This window comes from Chiloscyllium plagiosum, chromosome 12, assembly GCF_004010195.1.
Source record: "Chiloscyllium plagiosum isolate BGI_BamShark_2017 chromosome 12, ASM401019v2, whole genome shotgun sequence".
In the NCBI taxonomy this organism is placed as follows: Eukaryota; Metazoa; Chordata; class Chondrichthyes; order Orectolobiformes; family Hemiscylliidae; genus Chiloscyllium; species Chiloscyllium plagiosum.
In genome coordinates, this window is record NC_057721.1 from 25752096 (window position 1) to 25772945 (window position 20850).

Sequence of the window (20850 nt, forward strand, 5' to 3'; positions counted from 1 at the left end):
CATGGTTGGAGGATCTGAGCTAAAGGGAGAGGCTGAACAGGCTGGGGCTGTTTTCCCTGGTGTGTCGGAGGTTGAGGGGTGACCTTATAGAGGTTTACAAAATTATGAGGAGCATGGATAGGGCAAATAGACAAAGTCTTTTTCCTGGGGTGGGGGAGCCCAGAACTAGAGGGCATAGCTTTAAGGTGAGAGGGGAAAGATAAAAAAAAAACCTAAGGGGCAATTTTTTCACATATAGGGTGGTATGTATATGGAATGAGCTGCCAGAGGAAGTGGTGGAGGCTGGTACAATTGCAACATTTAAGAGGCATTTGGATGGGTATATGAATAGGAAGGGTTTGGAGGGATATGGGCCGGGTGCTGGAAGGTGGGACTAGATTGGGTTGGGAAATCTGGTCGGCATGGACAGGTTGGACTGATGGATCTGTTTCCGTGCTGTACACCTCTATGACTCTATGAGCACAATTCTATGATCAAGCACTCTCAGTTTAACAGATAAGTTGTCCACATTTCATCAAATTCATTGTATCTGTTTTAAACCAAGACTTCAGATTTACATGGCCAGTTCAGTCCACAACTTTAAAACACTTAATGAAACATATGCTTAATTCTTATTCATTCATGGGGTGTGGGCATCACTGGTTGGCCAGCATTTATTGCCTGCCTCTGCCTGCCCTTTAACTGAATAGTTTGCTCAGCTAGTTGACATCAGTGGGAGTCTGGAGCCACATGTAGTTCAGACAAGATGACGATGGCAGATTTCTTTCCCTGAAAGACATTAGTGAGCCATATAGGCTTTTCCAACAATTGATAGTAATTTCATGGTTTTCATCAAACTCTTAATTTCAGATATTTATTTTTCATCATTGAATTCAAATGCTAACATGGTGGAATTTGCACCCCGGTCACCAGAATTCAACTTGAAAGGGTTCAGAAAAGATTTATAAGAACGTTGCTAGGGTTGGAGAGTTTGCACTACATGGAGTGGCTGAAAAGGCTCTGAGAGGCTATTTTCCTTGGAACATCAGAGGTTGAGGGGTGACCATATAGAAATTTACAAAATCGTGAGGGGCATGGATAGGGTGAATAGCCAGATAGTGGAGTACAAAACTAGAGGGCATAGTTTTAAGGTGAGAGAGGAAAGATTTAAAAGAGACCGAGGGAGCAATCTTTTCACGTAAACGGTATGTATGGAATGAGTTGACAGGAGGTGGTGGTGGGAAGCTGGTACAATTGCAACATTTAAAAGGCATCTGGATGGGTATATGAATAGGTGGGGTTTAGAGGGATATGGGCCAAATACTGGCAAATGGGACAGAATCAGTTTAGGATATCTGGTCGACATGGACAAGTTGGAGCGAAGGGTATGTTTCTGTACTGTACATCTCTATGACAACAACATGAGCCGAATTTCTCAATTAATAAGCTAGTGATAATACCACAGAGTGTCAGAGGCAAAGACAGATGGTAACCATGATTGGGCCTGCTGCTGTCCTGCAAAGAAGAGGAAGTCGCAGCTCAGAGAACCAGCAGCCTTACCCAGTACAAAAATGAACAAACAGCTGCAAAGAACATGAAGAGCAGAAGTTTGCACAAGATTACTCAGCTTCCAAAATTTTTCAACAATAAAAAAGTGAACTTTTAATGTATTTGGAACCAGATAGTTGTGCTCTAATCTGCAAACAGTTTGAGTTCAGGGTTTTCTGCTATGAAAGTTACATTCCCAATCTTCCTGGCTCACTAACAAAGCTCTTCAAGGAAATAATTGTGCTCTTCATAGGAGGTGAGTGGGCTCACAATATCACCAGTAAATCCTAAATCCCACCTGACCCTCTGTTCTCCCATTGAAAGTTATGATACAATCTGAAGACAGTGAGAATTGAACCTGGATCACTTCCCAGCCCCAATGGCAATTGAAAATCTGGTCAATGTCTTTCAATAGAGCAGGAGAGTTCAGTGGGAAAATAATGTGCCAATCCCTCTCCAACAGTAGGACCTTTACCCCAAATGGTTTGGTCTATGGGTCACGGTTCCAGGTATTGTGACAACATGGTTACCTCTTGATGGACTTGAGCCAGCATTCATGCTGTGGATCCTCATATAAAACAGGTCAATTCTCCAATGCACATATCTTCGGAAAATGGGGCAGGAAGCCCCAAGAATTCCTTCAGGAAGACTCAGAAACATTAAGGCCTTAGTAATAATTAGGTCATCACCTGACCACTCACCTTTCAATAGAGCAGCCTTTCAAAGTTTCACTTTGACTAACTCAGCAAATTTTAGATCAATATTTACACAGCTGCTTTGAGATAAGTTTAAATGACTAATGTGAATGTTAGTGAATGGGTGACTGGATGATTGTTTATGGTGGCAATGTAGATATGTGGGTCCTATGTTTGTACGTAGATAGAGAGGCCAAGTGCTGCTAATATCACAATTTTTCAAGCTGAATTTGCTAATCACTGAATTGCTTGTCCTGTTTTGCTGCTGTGCCATTATCAGCTCTCACTTTCAATGACGTGACAGGCATCTAATTGAAATATTGAACATTCAGGGGCACATCTAACTATTAGATGCCCTGCTATAGCAAATTATGGCCCATTAGTCTAATTCTTACTCATCATGCAGAATAAATACTCAAACTGAACTTGAGTAATGGCTGTAATCAACATTTGATAACTAGAAACTTGTTGCTGCAGATCTGGATTGAAATAAATCTTTGGCTTTATAAATCAGAAATAGCTGCATTTATTAAACAGACATCTTTAGTTTCTTTTTCACACTATGTGTGATTTAAAGCTCTGCTTTGGAGAGCTACACAATGAATGGAGCAAAAAAAACATGAAATTTATTAATATATAACAAAAATTACGATAGCAGTAATTATATAATACAATGCACCTTCACTCAGAAGTTAAGTGGTAATGACTGTGAAGGCTGGACTTAAATTGTGTAAGCCAAGGTTATAACACGGTTATCTCACTGTTGATGCAAACGTAGAGGCAAATCCACACAACATTCATAAGAAGCTGCCATGTGGGATGATATTTTCCATTGATCTTCGACTTCCAGAAGTAAGAAAAATAGAAAAAGTGATTATTTTAATATTGTAAAATTGGCATTATTTTTGAAAAACATATTTCAAGAAAATGATCATTGTATTTGCTTTTTCTTCCAAACATCAATACTTGCAATGTTGTTGAGTTTTAAAAGTTGGCCCAAGGTGCACCATCAGACCATATGAAGAAGAAATAATGGTGCGTATATCTTGACCCACTAGTGCACACTGGCTAGCCACGTGCTGCATTGCATTAGCTCTGCTAATGCTGACTCATGAAGCCAACAAAATATCATTTGAGGTTACCATGAAAGTCCTACCTTCTTGACCTTGCTGTTTGCCTGAGGTGTGGTGACCCTCAGGTTAAACCACCACCGATTGTCTCTCTCTAATGAGAGAGTGGTGGCCCTCTTGGACGATGGTGAACTTGCCTTACTCTGTCAGGAACTGTACAAAAACTTCATCACACAATGATATTCTGACATTATGCAAAGGTACTCTGAGATTACACAAAGTGCAAGATGATAGTAAATATCTTGCAAGAAAATGAAGTAGTTCTTTATGGTTTATTAGCAGCTTGCAGTCCTAGAACAATTTTGAGCAAAATGGAAATTACGATGAGAACATTTTCTTAATGCAAGTACAATCAAACAATGTTATATCTAAATTAACAATGCTTCCAGATATAACATAATTGTTTGAACAAGGTTGAATTAAGTGAAAATCAATCTATGATATAAAGCCAAAGTAAGAAACTGCAGAAATTCAGCATGTTAGCAGCATCTGAGGATATATAAATAAAGTTAAAATTTTGTGTCTTGTGTTACTCTTATTCAGATAAATGTGAAGTGCTGCATTTTGGGAAAGCAAATCTTAGCAGGACTTATACACTTAATGGTAAGATCCTAGGGAGTGTTGCTGAACAAAGAGACCTTGGAGTGCAGGTTCATAGCTCATTGAAAGTGGTGTCGCAGGTAGATAGGATAGTGAAGAAGGTGTTTGGTATGCTTATCTTTATTGGTCAGAGTATTGAGTACAGGAGTTGGGAGGTCATGTTGCGGCTGTACAGGACATTGGTTAGGCTGCAATTCTGGTCTCCTACCAATCCGAAAGATGTTGTGAAACTTGAAAGGGTTCAGAAAAGATTTACAAGGATGTTGCCAGGGTTGGAGGATTTGAGCTATAGGGAGAGGCTGAACAGGCTGGGGCTGTTTTCCCTGGAGCGTCGGAGGCTGAGGGTTGATTTTATAGAGGTTTACAAATTTATGAGGGGCATGGATAGGGTAAATAGGCAAAGTCTTTTCCCTGGGGTTAGGGAGTCCAGAACTAGAGGACATGGTTTAGGGCGAAAGGGGAAAGATATAAAAGAGACCTAAGAGCAACTTTTTCACACAGAGGGTGGTACGTGTATGGAATGAGCTGCCAGAGGAAGTGGTGGAGGCAGGTACAATTGCAACATTTAAGAGGCATTTGGATGGGTATATGATTAGAAAGGGTTTGGAGGGATATGGGCCGGGTGCTGGAAGGTGGGACTAGATTGGGTTTGGATATCTGGTCGGCATGGACAGGTTGGACTGAAGGGTCTGTTTCCATACTGTGCATCTTTATTACTCTATGACTCTAAGTGTACTGAATTATGAGCGGTTCTGCATTGATTGGAAAGTTTGTGACAATTCTGCACAGAATGTCAGGAACATTATCTGTTACTGGAATATTTCTCAGTTATACCATTTGAAAACTATATTTGCAGTTATATTTGGCTATATTTGGAGTTTTGCTTTCTACAACATCAGAGGAAGACAGAATAGATAGCAACAGAGAAGACAAGTTGTTCACCAAAGTGAATGGAGGAGGCCTGTCATTAGGAGGCTTGCATTTTGTCGCCATGGAGAACTTTTCTACCTGTACCTTATACAGAAACTGTGTTCAGATGCTGTATTTCACCAAGAAAGTGACCACAGTTACAGGGTCATTGTCCATCACTGTATCCAAGAGCTCACAGAATCTTGAATAATTAGGAATTGGCACTTCATTGGCTTCTCCTTAAATAGGGAGAAGCAAGAGACTTGTGCAGAGTATCATTAACTGCACACCTGACTTTGTAGGCATGTCATCTCAATCATAAGATATAGTATTTCCACATATAATTACCACACAAGCTGTTCATAAGTGGCCATGCCTAGTATATTATGCTGAAGAACCACGAACCCTGTCAGCAGACATGATGCAGTTATCTTGCTTACCAGCAATCTTCCAGCCACCACATAAAAGCTAGGGGTAGTTTCTTGGTAGTAAGGGCTATCTTCTGCATAATTGGCCCCTCTGCAAGTAAGACTTGTGGTTAACACTTTGTCAATAAGAGTCATACTGCGACAGGGAATGTCAATGAGATGACTGTTAGGATGTACAGGGCAACTGTCCAACTGCATGGAGAGCTCAGGAAGAATACTCCAGTAATCATTAGGGCAGGTGTCCTGGTTCATCCGTAATATCCTCCACAAATTGGATATCATGAGGGAAAAAGTGAGGACTGCAGATGCTGGAGATCAGAGCTTAAAAATGTGTTGTTGGAAAAGCGCAGCAGGTCAGGCAGCATCCAAGGAGAAGGAGAAGCTTATGCCCGAAACGTCGATTCTCCTTCTCCTTAGATGCTGCCTATCATGAGGGGAAGCCCTTGCTATAAGAGCATTGACAACCAAATCATGGAGAGGCATAAAAGGAAGAGGCAGAGGTCCAGTAGGAAGCAATGAAGTAAGAGAGAGAAGAAAGGAGGAGAGGAAAGGCAGCCATCACAACCACATTTCAGACAGCTTTCTGTCGCATCACTGCCTTTACAACCTCTCTTCAAAAAAAAAATCAGGGCAAAATAACCTTTTAAAGTGACAGCATTGTCACATCTGTATTACAGGGGTTCATGAATTACATGTTCCCTTTGCCCAGCACATATCTGATGGAGGCAAGTAATATTTAACCCTATATGGGATGGGTGCCTAATATGTTTCAGCACAAAGAGGCACTTACCATTGGTTCATTCTACCCCTTCAGTGTATGACTTAATTAGACACAATCCAAAAAATATACTAAACATACAATGACTGAGAGAGAAAATAAATTTACATTTATATTGTAGCTTTCCATTTCAGAAATATTGTGAACTGCTTTATGGAAAATAGATTATTTTAAATTACATGGACTGTACATAGGCAAAGGCTGAAATAATTTTTCACAATGAAATTCCATAATAAAATTCCATTTTCAGTTGAGGAATTGTTGAATTTGGAATGTCAGCCTGAATTTCTGCTCTTTTATTGAACATTACTTTGAGATTTTAAATATCCACCTGAGCAGGAACATGAAGTTGTGATTTAATATTGTATCTGGGATGGAATTGTGTTACTTTGTGATGAAGAGAACCCCCTTCTCACACTCCTATCATTGAGTGTCAACCTGAATTATGAATGTGACGACCAACCTGACATCAAGGTTTCTGACCTGAAAGTTACTGTGTGACCATTTTCTCCAACTTGATACATTTGAAATGATGCAATTCCAAGCATTTCCTTATCAAAAGAAGAATACCAACTCTGCATGTGAAATGCTGCATCTGCCTTCCAGCTGATACATTGTCAGTTCGTGCTGATACATATGGTTGGCGTGGCAATGTAGACACTCCTCATGTGTACCTAAGTGACTAACTTTAGCTCAGGTTGAGGCTCTGGATGTAGGTTTGTTCGCTGAACTGGAAGGTTTGTTTTCAGACGTTTTCTACGTAACATTTTCAGTGAGCCTCCCAATGAAGCACAGGTGGTGTTGCCTGCTTTAATAGAAAGTGGGCTACATCACCAGTGCTTCATTCGGAGGCTCACTGAAGATGTTACCTAATATAGTGACAAAATGTCTGAAAATGAACCTTCCAGCTCAGTGAGCAAACCTACATCCATAAGTAACCAACTCCTGAAATATCCTTTGTGAAAATCTCAAAGATCTCCTTAACATAAAATTGAAGAACATGGGTAGCCTTTAACTGGCACTTGTTATTTTGTCTTTCTGCAGAATTTTAAAGATGTAGTGTTTCTCTTCGTTTAATGCTGCTTCATCATGGCCAGATAACTGGCTTGATTGCAGAACACCTTTACTTGGAATGCTATCTGCTGCGATTTGTATGGGTCCCATATCCTCTATGTGTGGGTCTGCCAATTTCTTTTATCTGTTCTATTCCACTGTAAAATTCTTGGCTGCTTCACCTAGAAGAAAGGTCTACTACACAATTCATGTTTTATTGTTATGGACTGCAGACGGGTGAATTGAAATTTTGAATTTATTGAATAAAAGCTTAGTTTACTTTTGCAAGCCAAAATGTGATGTTAGTTCTAAAATTGCAAATTTGGAATTGAACAGTTCATGTGCTTTGTTTTCCTCCTTTTTTCTCATTAATGGTCTGCAGTTTTGAAATTCTTAGGACATCAGATCCTATGACTTCTGACAGAATCTCCTCATGATAGGATCCAGTAACTTCAATAAACATGCAAATTTCAAAACAGTGGTCTCTTCCAACTGGTGAGTGTACCTTTATTTTTCTCCTTTATACTACACAGGACAGTAGTGTTTAAATTTTAACTTTGCTTCTTTATTTTTCTACTCTGTACCTAAGATTTTGTAACTAGGCACCTTTGTCCTCTAAGATGGAGCCAGGAATGGCAACACTGTAAAATTTTCACCATACTTGATAGATGACAATAAAATGTAATTCTAGTTCTACATGAACAAATATGTCAAATGTGGGAAATTTTAAACATAAACTATTATACTTAATAATTGTTTGTATGTTAAAAGTACTCTTTACATTGCATTTCTAACATGTATATGATGTAAACTCTCTGAGCCACTGAATGCTTAAAAGTAACAAACCATTTGGTAGAGTGAACTATAGAAATAAACAGGTCCGTCATCTTACTCAGTTTAGGTCTGCAACACAAGTCCAGAGATCATGTACTTCCTTTTGATTGATATTCAAATATCATACACAATCTATCTAATTCACCAATGGTCTTCAATGAGGTACTACATAATAGACCAGTCAGAATATGCAAGGTCAAACAGGAAAATAGATGACTAGCTGGATGCAAAACTGAAGAGAGAAAGAGAAATGGATAACTATTCACTGTCACAAGGAATAGTGTTGAGACCACTGTTGTTCACAATTTAAATTAATGATCTAACTTTAGAATTAAAAACACAAGCTGACACCAAATTGGGAGGATTGGTCAATGCTGTATGTAATTTACAAAAGATATTTCAACTACCATTAGTTGCTGATCCCTATTGGCCTGGAGAGGGTGGTGATGAACTTCCTTCTTGAACTGCTGCAAACTTTGGGGTGTATCTGCACCCACAGTTATGTTAAAAAGGGAGTTCCAGGACTTTGAACCAGCAGCAATGTAGGGACAGTAATAAAGTTTAAGTTAGAATGGAATGGGATTGGGAGGCGAATGTGCAGATGATGCCAACTGCTGCTCTTGCCCTTATAGGTGGTAGTGGTCGCAAGTTTGGAATGTGCTGATGGAGGAGCCTTGGTGAGTTGAGAATTACATGTCGATATTAAGAATCTTGCTGAATGGGCTTAAAGTTGATGAATAATTTTCAACATTGATATGTGAGCTAGTACATTTTATTCAGAAAACAAGAATTTAAGTGGGATATTGATGCAAAGGAATTTGTAGGGGGGACGTGTACATAAATCATTAAATATTGTGGTGCATGTCAATAGCACCATAACATAAGCAATACAAGTTTTATTCATTTTCTGCAGGGACAAGACTGAAAAGAAGCTTAGACAGCACTCAGGAATACGGTGCATAGTTATGATCACATTAATAAAAGGATGCACTGGAGGAGGTTGAAACAAAATTAAAGGACGGTGACAAAATTGCAGCATCAGACCCAGCGAGAAAGGAGAACAGTCTTTCTCTTCAAAAAAGAAGGCTGAGCATTGGCCTAATGGAAGTCTTAAAATGATAAAACATTTTGATTTACACAGTTTGATACATAAAGTGTTTTCACTTGGGAGAAAGGTCAAAAGTGGAAACCGTCAATATGAGATAGTCACCAAGAAATCAAACAGCAAATTCAGAAGAAACTACTGTACTCAAGAGAGTGCTGCCAATCTAAAATTCACTATCACAGGAAGTGGACCAGAAAGATATTAGAAATGTATTTAAGGGGAATTTAATTGAGTATATCTTGGATCTGGGAGAAAGAGAATAGAGAGTTGTACTGGTAGAGTTAGATGAGAAGGTTCAAGCTGAATGTAAATGGTGCATGAAAAGGTTGACCAAACAGTCTGTTTATCTGGTATGGCTCTACATAAAGCCAAACTGTCTTCTTTGTCCTCTTTTGGTTTCGAGTTCACAAGATTGCTGAGTAGGAAGGTACTTAAAAAACCATTGTGTCTTACCTATGAGTTCATTGTGAATGCTGTGAATGCTGTCTTCATGTCACCTGGGACTGCAATTATTCCTTCATTCAATCAGCTCTCATTCAAGTCAATTGCACTTGACACAACATTAGGATCTGCTTTCTGCTAAGCAGCAATATAAGTGAAGGATGTCAATGAGCTGGCTCTTTTTGTGTATCCAAATTGAATGAGAAAGTTTAATAAAAGTTCCTATTTAAAATGTATTTCTCCTTTTATCCATTTAAATTAAAATTGATTAAAAATATTTACACATTCTATGGCAAATACACCCAAGCCAAGTCAAAATATACAATCAATGGTAGATTTCGAGGATTCTCATGTTTGAAGCAATTCAGAGAGGTAAAGGTGAGGGATGAAAATGAGAAAACCTTATTTATTTTGAATATGATGTAACTATGTTTTAATAATGATGCATGGAAACAAAGCTGGTAAGTTTTATTTGTAACTGCAGAATATAGAACATAGCATTGATCATTTCAGAATAATCCGTAATCTTAAATAACAGTTAACCATTCGTTACTATTGGAAAATAAAGATGGTGAATAATCAACTATATTTTATCTATACTATTTTATTGTTTGTTCAGTTCACAAAAGTTTGAATTATTATCTTGCAATTTCCAGTTAAAGAGTGATCCTAGAAGAAAACATTTACAAATTGAACACATACCCTGTTTATTTTCTCTGAAAGATACACGTGATAAAGCAGGTAGCTTAACCTCCTTCAGATACAAAAATATTCATATGCAAGTAATAAAGATTTTTTTCACATTCAACATTTTTTTTTACCTAAAGCAAAAATTACACCAAAGGTATTTTAACTCTAGACAAAATACACCTTGTGCTTTAACAAACCCAGGGCAATATGTGCTCATGTCATCTTTACAAGGACTCCTGTGAATATGCTGTGGCTTAATTTTTCCTCAAATTATGAAAAGTATGCAATACTGAACTTGCCTACACTTTTCCTTTTCTTCTCTTTTTTTTCTGCAAAGTTAAGGCAAGTACAATCAACGTTGCAAAATCCACAATTCTATTGCTAACTGTGCAGCATTCATAGTCATATGTGGTGTTTGATGGTTGTATAAACTTGAGTATAGAAAGCAAATATGTGCAAAGCCTGCTGTAATTGGGAGGCTTATGTGGTAAGTGTTTCATCAAGAGTATATATTGTATTAATAAAAAGTAAAGAGGATTACTCTGGTTTTAGAGTAAATAATATGTCATCCTATACAGAATGTGTGATATTTTCATAAGTCATTTTCTCTTTGTCTTTCTATTACTCAACACCAATTTTATATGTCTATCAGCTGCAACCAATTAAACATCTGCTAAAATGTTTGAAAGTGTGTCTGCTAACTTCTAGGTAGAAGTGAATGGCCATAAGTGGCTAATAAATCTCCTATGCAATGCCATGAGGTTGTACTAATACTATTTTGGAAACATGGAAAAGATCATCTGAGATGGATGAACTTGTACTCTTTGTTCAATCAAAATATAGGTTCTTTGGACCTAATTTAAAATGTCAGGTGCCATAAAATTTGATGAAACAGGAAATATTTTTGGTCAGATCACACCTGGCAATTTTATTTCTTGGTGAGTGAAATAGTTCTACCATCTGCTTTTACACATAAATGGAAGCAAAATACATCTTGCCATTTTGCAAAGTTTTTCCTGTTGCAGTATGGAAGTTTCTTTCATAGCTGCAATGTTTAAATGTTTAAATATCAAATGTTTAAATATCAAATCCTATTTTAGTACAACTTTAAAATTCTAGTTTATTAACAGCTGGTTAACATCTAAGCACCTGGACACCTATAGACTTGACAGATTGAACAGTTTATCTTCAAATAAAATTTGTATCGAGGTGTAAAAATTTAAACAACTAAGCAGGAAATACCATAATATCTGGTGTATAGATTATCATATTCATGCAGAATTTTAATAATCCCCAGCACTGAGGTTGTAAGTAATGTTGCCTTAACAAATGCAGGTGCTCATTTTGAACCAGTTTCTGTTTTACAGTGATATGGGCTATCAACAGTAATTGATTCCAGCTGGTCTGCAATACTTAACTATGCATAAAGCTCCACCCACCATTGTTTGAATTGCATTGGCATTTTTAACACGTTAATAAAGTGCTGTTTGTCTTGATCCTCTTTATTAATGTTAAAAAAATTAATTATATTCTAGCAGACATTTGGGGATCTCTAAATGTTTCAAAAATAAAGGTTTAAGACTAACCAAGAACTGTAATTACACTGCATGCCAAACATATCAAGCCTGAAATTATCTCCTTCAATTACTTTCATCCCATGAAATCCAATGTCTCAATCATTCTCAGATAAGCAGCTTCAATTTGAAGTTTTAGTACAATTTATGTTTCAATGGGATCTCCCTTTGACTCAAGCATAGTGTAACGATTGGTATATGGGGCTTAACTCAATTTATAACTGAAGCAGCAAATCTTGAATATTACTTCTGCAACAATGTATTCTATACACAGGATTTTACAGCATTATCTTTATTTTAGTTGGAAAAAATGTTACTAAATCAGCAAATTATGAAATTAAACCCATTTGGCACACTTCCTATAGTATTTTGCTTTATTAATTGACTTTAATGATTCATGAAGACATATTTAACCTATAGCTACTGAATTCTTAGTAATATAATACTGATATTACTATTACAAACAATTAAAGATGGTAGAATGGGAAAATGTTACAGCTAATATTACATTAATTCTACAACAAAATATGATTAATTTATCAAGGTTCCATAGTTTTATGTATTTTACTCTACTCCTTTCGAAAATAAACTGTTCTCCAAGTTCAAGTTCTTCGTCAAGTTGTCACAGAATCATAGAGTGATCCAGCGCAGAAGGAGATCCTTCGATTTGTTTGTGCCTGTGCTGGCTCTTTGAAAGTGTTACCTAATTAGTCCCACTCCCCTGATATTTTCCCCATAGACTTGCAGCTTTTAAAGTAATTATTCAATTCCATTTTGTTAGTTATTATTGAATCAGTTTCTTCACCACCCTCTCAGACAATGCTTTCTACATTATAACAACTAATTGTATTTTTTTCCTCTCCTCTGATTCTTTTGCTAATATCATAAATCTGTCTCCTCTGCCTAACAATACTCCTGCCACTGAAACCACGTTCTCTTTATCTACTCTATTAAAATCCTTCAAGGCTGTGAACAACTCAACTGAATCTCCCCTTAAACCTCTCTGCTACAGGAAGAACAACCACCGTTTCTTTGCAATAGAAAAGAAAATACTGCAGATGCTGGAAATCTGAGAAGAAAATACAAAAAAGCTAGAAATATTCTGGAGATCCTGGAGTCTCTCCAAATATCTAAAATCTTACATCCCTGCTGGCTTTCCAGTAAATCACCTTTGCTTTAATGTCATCTCTAAAGTGCAATGCCTAGAATTGGTCAGAACAATACAGCCTGAGGCCTAACCAGTGAGTTATCAAGGTTTAACATGACTTCTTTGTTTTTGTTCTCAATGCTAAGTGTATAAACTGCCTTCTTCACTTATTTTGTCTTGCTCAGGTTCCTCTGTCCCTGCATTACATTAAAACTGTACTATTTTGGTTATATTACCTCACCTCAAACTTCACTGTGTTAAATTTCATTTGCCGTGAGTCAACCCATTTCACCAGTTTATGTCCTCCTGATGTCTATTGTTATCATCACTGTTTATTGCTATACAAGTCTGCTTCATCTATAAGTACATAGACAATGCCCTACATACCTATACCTCAACCATTAATATAAAAATAAAGTAATACTTGAATACTGACTGCTGGGTTATACTTCGGTATACCTCTCTCCAATCAAAAAAATACAAATGTTCAACACTAATCCTGTCTTCTGTTTCTTAGCTAATTTTGATCACTATAACCACTGCCCCTTAAATTCCAAGGGATTCAGTTTTGCTAAGTCAGTTGTACGGTGTTCTATACTTCATCAAAATTCTTTTGAAAGTCTGTATACACATCAGCCACACACTCTCCATTGCTCCCTCAAATAACTCCACAACAGCGGTCAAACTCAGTTTCTTTTTAACAAGTCCTAGCTGTCTTTCATTTATTAACTCATACGTTTTCATATACCAATATGTTTTGTTGCAGGATAATGCCTCAGACTTTTCCCATCATCAATGTTAGTCTGATTGGCTCATAACTGCCTCCTTCATTCCTCTTCAATGCCTGAGTAGGCGTGCAGCATTTATAACCTTTCAATCCTCTGATATCATTTCTGTATCTAAGGAAAATTGGAAAATTGTGATCAGAGCCTTCACAATTTCAACCCTGACTTCCCCTAGCAATTCAGTATGCATCCCAGCAAGTATAGCTGACCTTTCTAACTTGAGCAAATCCAAAGTTCTATATACTTTGAATTTATCTAATTTTCTCATATGCAATTCTTTGATTACTATCTTGTTTTTACTGTGGTAGCATCCTCTTCTTTTGTGTAGAAAGATGTAAATACATATTTAGTACCTCACTTTGTCTTCATTAAAAATTTTAAGTTCTTAATCAATTCCATCCTTTTCTTAATTAATCTTTTACTGAGTTCAGTTTTATAAAAGATATTTGGGTTCCCTTTATGCTACCTGTTAATATATTTTCATCCTCTCTTTGTTTGTCTTAGTTCCTTTTTCAGCTCTTTTCTACATTTTTGGTTCAGCTTCCTGTTTTACTAAACTTTTGTGCCTAGCATTTGCTATAAATCTCTTTTTTCATTCTTTAAAAAAATCTTGTTCTCTTTGGGCATCTGAGGGCCTCTAGCTTTTCCTATCACCCTGTGAAAATGCATCTAAGTTGTACCTGAACTCTTCAAAGCCCCCCACCTCACCCTGTTCCTCATTACACCTGGGTCAATTCTCTTTTCAACACTCTCTAATGAACATTTTCACACATTCGTATGTTCAGTAGGAAAGCCATTGACCAAGCACATGAATGTCCAAAGGTTTGACCTTGGTGCAGATTCACACCTATAGTCAATCAAATTTTATGTGTGATATTTTTTGTTATTGTGGCTTGGCATATTGAGGGTGTGTCAAGCACCTCTGCCACAAACAACTGGAAACATCCGGAACTGTGGAGGAAAAGCATTTTTTTAATCTTCAGAAGGTGCATGAAGTGAACATTAATGAATCAAATAAAATGAGGGAGGGGAATAATATAATAATGAGAGAAAATGCCAAATGCATGGCTTTTTTTAAGTGCTTATTGGCAACTTAGTAATGCTAAACAAGTGTGCATTTTTATGTTTTAATAATCTAGTCTAGAACAAGTGAATGCTGTCCCTTTCACCTGTGGAACTTCTTGGATTGTACAATATGTTTATTTGCATTTCTTTCTCCAAATAGGAAGGCTTTTGTTACAAGTATCATGCCTTGCTGGTCTCCCTATGTATAATGAACACTTGGCAGTAGAAGAATTATTATTAAGAGCTATTGATTGTCTATAATAAGAAAGCATGCTGCTTCTGTGAAAAAAAGATTACCATGTGTTTTTAAAGAAAGCATGCTGCTAGAAGATACCATGCTTTTTGGTATTTAGGCTTTGAAAGACATAAAAAAGATGAAATAAAGTGAAGTGGTGATGTCACACTTTTTTAAAAAGATTCTGATTGATTAATGAATCTGAGAGTAACCTCTGTAAAGCAACATAAATAATCTAACTCAGAATCAGTGAGTTAATGCTTGGGGAGACATAGCTGAAGCTACCACTATGGGAATGAATGAAGATGACAACAACATTTGAAAACAATAGTTTTAATTTTAAGATATGGACAAGCAAGCCTGATGCTTTTTGTGGTCCCTACATAACAAACTATGACGTAAAGAGTGAATCAAGGCATTAGAAACCACTATTACACTGACCCACAAGTCGATAACAAAAAAAGCCAACGACAGGAAAACATACAGGAGTGTACAAACGTTATAAAAACTAAGAAACATGCTGCTCTAATGCCCAGTGTGATCTGACTTCGAAAACCAATGTTTTCAGTTTCAGTCAAAACAAAAAAAAAACTCAAGATATTTTTCTTCTGAAATATAATTTATTGTTGTAGAGGTAGAAATGGCCCTAACTGTCTTAGACAAAGTATTTAAACAAAAAATCTTTTTTTTTCCTAATCATTACTGTGGGAATTATGCATTAATGTCAACATTTTTAAAAATCCTTCATAGAGTGCATTTTCCAGTAAAGTGAACTACATCTCTTTGCCAATTTTCTCATGAATGTGGAAGACTAATCTACTGTTGTAAAAGGGCATAATTTACTTAGGACACCCTGATAATTGGTATTTTAGGTTAGTCATAATTATGAGCTTGTTTTTGTAAGCAGGTGCCTTTCATTCAACACTATCCGTGATAAATATCTGACAAAAAAGGGAATTTATTATTAATTAGGTCAAGTATAATTACCTTGTGATCACGAATGGTTTGAGCTAGGACTATATCTACTTCATCTCAAAGTTCTACTTAACAGTTGTCATCAGCAATAATGTTCTTTCGGTGAATATCTGAACTTGAAGGGGTATCTCAGACTGACTTGATATAGTATTGACGTGGAAACATCACCTACAATATACACTTTAACTTTCAGTGTCTCTGATATATAATGCCTATAGCTTATGTGTAATGTAACAATGCACACGCCCTCAACAAATCACATTTCAGAAAACTGACCGTGTATTGAAAGCATTATCATTTATCTGGAATGGAATGTGGAAAAAATAAATCCTCACGCATTTATCTCAATCTTGCAAAAGCATCCCAACAAGATGTCAAAATCAAGCCATTTCTATCCACATTAATCATGAAAAAGCATATTTTTATCTCTTTCTCTATATGACATGGTTATGTTTGCCAGTTCTTTTAAAAATTCTGAAATCAGTTCTAATAACATAGAAAACAATCATAAATGTAGTAGTGACAGGCAAGAATAGAACAGGAAGACTCTGATGTTACAAACAAATCAATTATCTACAAGACCCTGTGTTTTCATATTTCTTTTTGTATAACAGCAGCAGTCAAGGCCATGGTCCCAGGCACCGGACTGTGTAACCTGAAGGGGTTCAAATTACCCGACTAGTTGTTACCAAATGACACTGGACATACTGGTCTCCCTTGGCAGAAGTGGTAGTACTGCACTGTTTGTGTGAACCTCATCTGGAGTTTGCTCCTTGTTTATTTTATTGTTGGGCCTCTGCCCATTGATAAGTGTCATGGGGATGTTGCAGTATGTGTGTTGATTACCCAATGAGGTAAAGGGCATGATGCCACTAGTAGGAGGTACATCATACTCGTAGCTCCGATAATAATGCTTGTGCCGCATCTGAGTGTGGTAGGTGTTGTGAAAGGTAGAGCGTAGGTCCGGATGGGCGGTGGCCAGAGCGGTAGAAGTCGCTGCTGCCATGGAGATGGCAGACACTGTCTGCAGTTCCCCAAATGGGCCCTGCTCGCTAGCATCCAAAACCTGCTCATTAGATATCGGCTCTATCCTCTTAAAGGGCATCTCATACTGTAAACGTTTCCAAAACTTGGAATCCAGTTTGTTGCATTTAGGTCCATTCCACTTGATAACTGTAAGAAGCTTGATCGTATGTTTGAGGGCCTCAATCTCCTGATAGTTTATAATACCCCGAAGTTCACTGCATTCGATTAGTATCACTTTAATTTCACCCGTGACTAACATGTTGCGCAGTCTGGTTTCCAGTTCAAAGATACTCCAGCCTCGCCTTATGACATAATTCGGGGTCAGAACGATAATTAGTCTCTTGCTTTGATCAATGCATCGTGCCACATCTTCTACATACGCTGAAAGTAAAGCAGGACAACTCATTTTACAAGTGATAAGAATCCTTGCTCATATAAATTGGTTTACATTGTATTAACATGCATTACACTGGACCCAGTTTTTCACTGAGGATGGCTTCCCCCAGATATTGTACACAACAACCTTGCAAAGAAATGAAGCAAGGTTTCCTCAGCTTGTTATCAGTTATAAAATTTGAAATGCATGAACAAGATATAAATATGCTCAAATTTTTGTCCAGAAGAATGCACACAGGTTCTAATTCATAAGCATGGGATGAAAATATCTCAAATAGACAGGAGAACTCGGGTCAGAACAAAAATACAACACAATGTATCTAATATTCAGTTTCATTCCAGATTTTTGCTTGTGTCCTTCCTGCAGCTGAGTCAATACTTAATTGTTTTAAATGTGCTCCCATGTTTGATCTAAAAAACCCAATTACAGTATTTTTCATATCCATCAGCAATAATGCAAATACAGGTGTCAATGAATGTCACAGTAATGAATAAATCATAACCTGACAATTTCTCACAATTCATGAAAGATTATTTTGAAGTCCATTTCTGACAGAGCAAGAGAGTGTAGATTTTAATTCTTACTGTTGTATGAAAAACCAGCAGTTGCAGATTGAATCCAGCGTACATGGAAAACAGACACTACCTTTCATGGGCAGAATATCTACTCCAGTTTACCAACTAGGGGTGGAATTCAAAATTTGCCTTGATTGCATTCACCTCCTTTCTGATTAGTTATGAATCACTATAATTGCTTTTGTTAAATTTACTTGAGACAAAAAAATGTCATAACTGTTCAACCCTTTTAAATCCATACTATACAGGATATCATCACTTTTCCACCATGGACTTCTGCAAACACATTATCCCTACACTTTCTGGATCACAACGAGAGGCTCAGGCTATTTTAACTTCACTAGACAGGCTGACCTCCCATTGGAATCTGGGATTGATGGATTGGATGACAAGAGGCTGGCTGGTCAGAATAAGGCGAGCAGGGCAGGAAATGCAGATGAGGACCAGCTCACATGTTTGCCAGCAAGAGGACCAGCCAGAATCCCAAACTAGTGATCATCAGAAACTTGCTGCCGGGCAGAAACGAGTGTTTCAAGAATGTCTTAGATACGAAAGAAACTTTTAAACAACAAAAGTATTTTGCATTTTCAGGGCCTGTTACATCTCAGCATTAGGGTTCTCTGGTGAGTTTGGCACCAGACCTCGACTCTGCTGCTGCCACTTACAAAGTCTGAAGGGCATCATGACATTTCAAATGTACAACTTCAATTCTTCCCTCATTTGTCCAGAGCAAGCACTTCCTGAAATGCGCCTGTTAAAACAATGAAGTGCACGAATGTAACACAAATCTTTTAAAAATTCATTTCTGGAATATGGGCTTTGCCAGCTGGGTCAGCATTTACCATCCATCCTTAGTCTAGTGAGTATTATTCTATAATGTGTAGTCCTTGGTTTGATGACAGCACTCCTGCCTCTTAGTGAGAAGGTTGAGTTGAAGCCCCACTCCAAAGGCTGAGCATGTAATTCAACCTCACATTTCAATGGGTCAACGAAGCCATCTCTCAGACGAGATGCTGCACGAAGGACCTTTCTGCTGTTTCAGGTAGATATAAAGGATTGTGTGTACAATTCAACAACAATAACACAGTAAACTACACTGTTGTGCTAGCAAACCAAAGTTACCACTGAGTCACATAAGGAGACATTAGGACAGATGACCAAAAACTTGATCAAAATGACAGGTTTCAAAGAGGTTTCCTTTTCAGTCCTTTAGTCAACACTTGCTCTATCAATCAAGTAAATTGGTAGTCTAATTTCCACCACTACAACTTTATTAACTGCAAAGCATTTTGGGGCATTGAAGGGTTGTGAAAATACGATATAAATACACAATTTTCTTTTCTTTAATACTAATATTTCCCAATGCACACTATAAACAATACATAAACACCGTCCACAAAAACACTGAAGCACAATGAAGTAATAATGTTTGTTAGTGGGAATTCATAATACACGAACAATGTGAATCAGAAAAAAACCTGTAAATATTATTCAGAATTTTGATTATGTTAATACAAACATATGAGGTTTTGTCACTGGATGCCACTAGTTTACTTTGCAATTATTTTGGAACATTTCAAAGTGAGCTAATCATATTAAATTATGATTAAAACACAAAATTTGCTTGAAAATAGGTTGAGTGAAATTACTACAAATAGAGAAGCTGTGGGAGGCACTTAAAGAAATGTTTCATTATTCTCAACAAAGATATGCTCTGTTGAAAAATGATGACCCCATGAGAAGGATGCACCACTTCCTGCTAAGTAAGGAAGTTAAAGATGGTATCAAATTGGAAGCAATGTTGTGCAATGTTGCAAAGATTAATAGTAACTCAGAAGATTGAGAAATTGCATAATTGTGAACTGCAGAGGGGCCTGGATGTCATTGTAAAAAAAAGTAATTAAGGCAGCAAATAGATTCCTGGCAATGATTGCAAGGATGATTCTGAATAAAAGTAAGGATGCCTTGCTATGATGTTAGAGAATATCAGTGAGACCATACCTGTAGTACTGTGTACAGTTTTGACTGCTTACTTAAAGTACAATGTACAAGCATTGATAGCATTCACTCTCTGAAGACACTGGCAACTCAGTACTGTCTGCTGATCCAAGAAGTTCAACCAAAACCTGGATTGATTGAGGTGCAGTCATTTGCTGTCTCTTTGATTTCCAGATTAATAAATCCATATAATGAATGGATTGTTAAATAACAAAATCCTTCATTCAGCTCAATACAGACCTATACTTGTCCTTAGCTGGGCCTGTCTAAGGTTCAACTTGTAGATTCCTCTTAAAGATCAGGAATGCTTTCAGATATATCCTTAGCTGCCATGTAATGTAATGCAAATAGATAGAGTAACTATCCACATAACTGACTTCCAAATTCTTGGAAGTTTATAAATCTATTGAAAGCTAAATGGCCCTAAGTGAATATTGGAAACGTACAAGAAAAAAAAGAGGAGAAAAGGCACACTACAAATAAAAACAAGTGCCAAAAGAAAACTCCAAAAAGTATATAGAGGTATTGTGGCTGAAATCACAAATCTTGCTCATCTTTGTGCATGACCATAAGATATGGCATAGGACTATCCCATAAAATGGAGATCAGATTTGTTATATTCAATGAAGCAAGGGCTTAGACTTCATAATTGCATTCTGAGATTTTCAGAATTTCAGAAGTATAAATAAATACTGGAATCTAAAAAGGAAATGATTTGGACAGGAACTCTATTTAAGTCATAGGAATTTTAATTTTGCTCAATCCTCTTTCATCTGTTACTGCATTTCTTATAGATATTTTCATCAACCTGTTCAGTTGTTCTTACACACCTCTGGAGTAAGTGGGGCTTGAATGTAAGCTAGGTAAAAACAATGACTGCAGA

At 37.1% G+C, this 20850-nt stretch overlaps 1 protein-coding gene across 4 annotated transcripts in view; it reads right to left on the bottom strand.

Moving 5' to 3' along the window:
- Positions 1 to 11706: 11706 nt before the first annotated feature.
- Positions 11707 to 20850, bottom strand: part of il1rapl1b (interleukin 1 receptor accessory protein-like 1b) — a 1390568-nt gene continuing 1381424 nt past the window's right edge. For all 4 annotated transcript variants that reach the window (XM_043700749.1, XM_043700751.1, XM_043700748.1 and 1 more), the window contains one exon: positions 11707 to 17378. In XM_043700749.1, the coding sequence (XP_043556684.1) occupies positions 16657 to 17378 (722 nt within the window). In that variant the 3' untranslated portion in view covers positions 11707 to 16656. The remainder of the gene's footprint in view (positions 17379 to 20850) is intronic.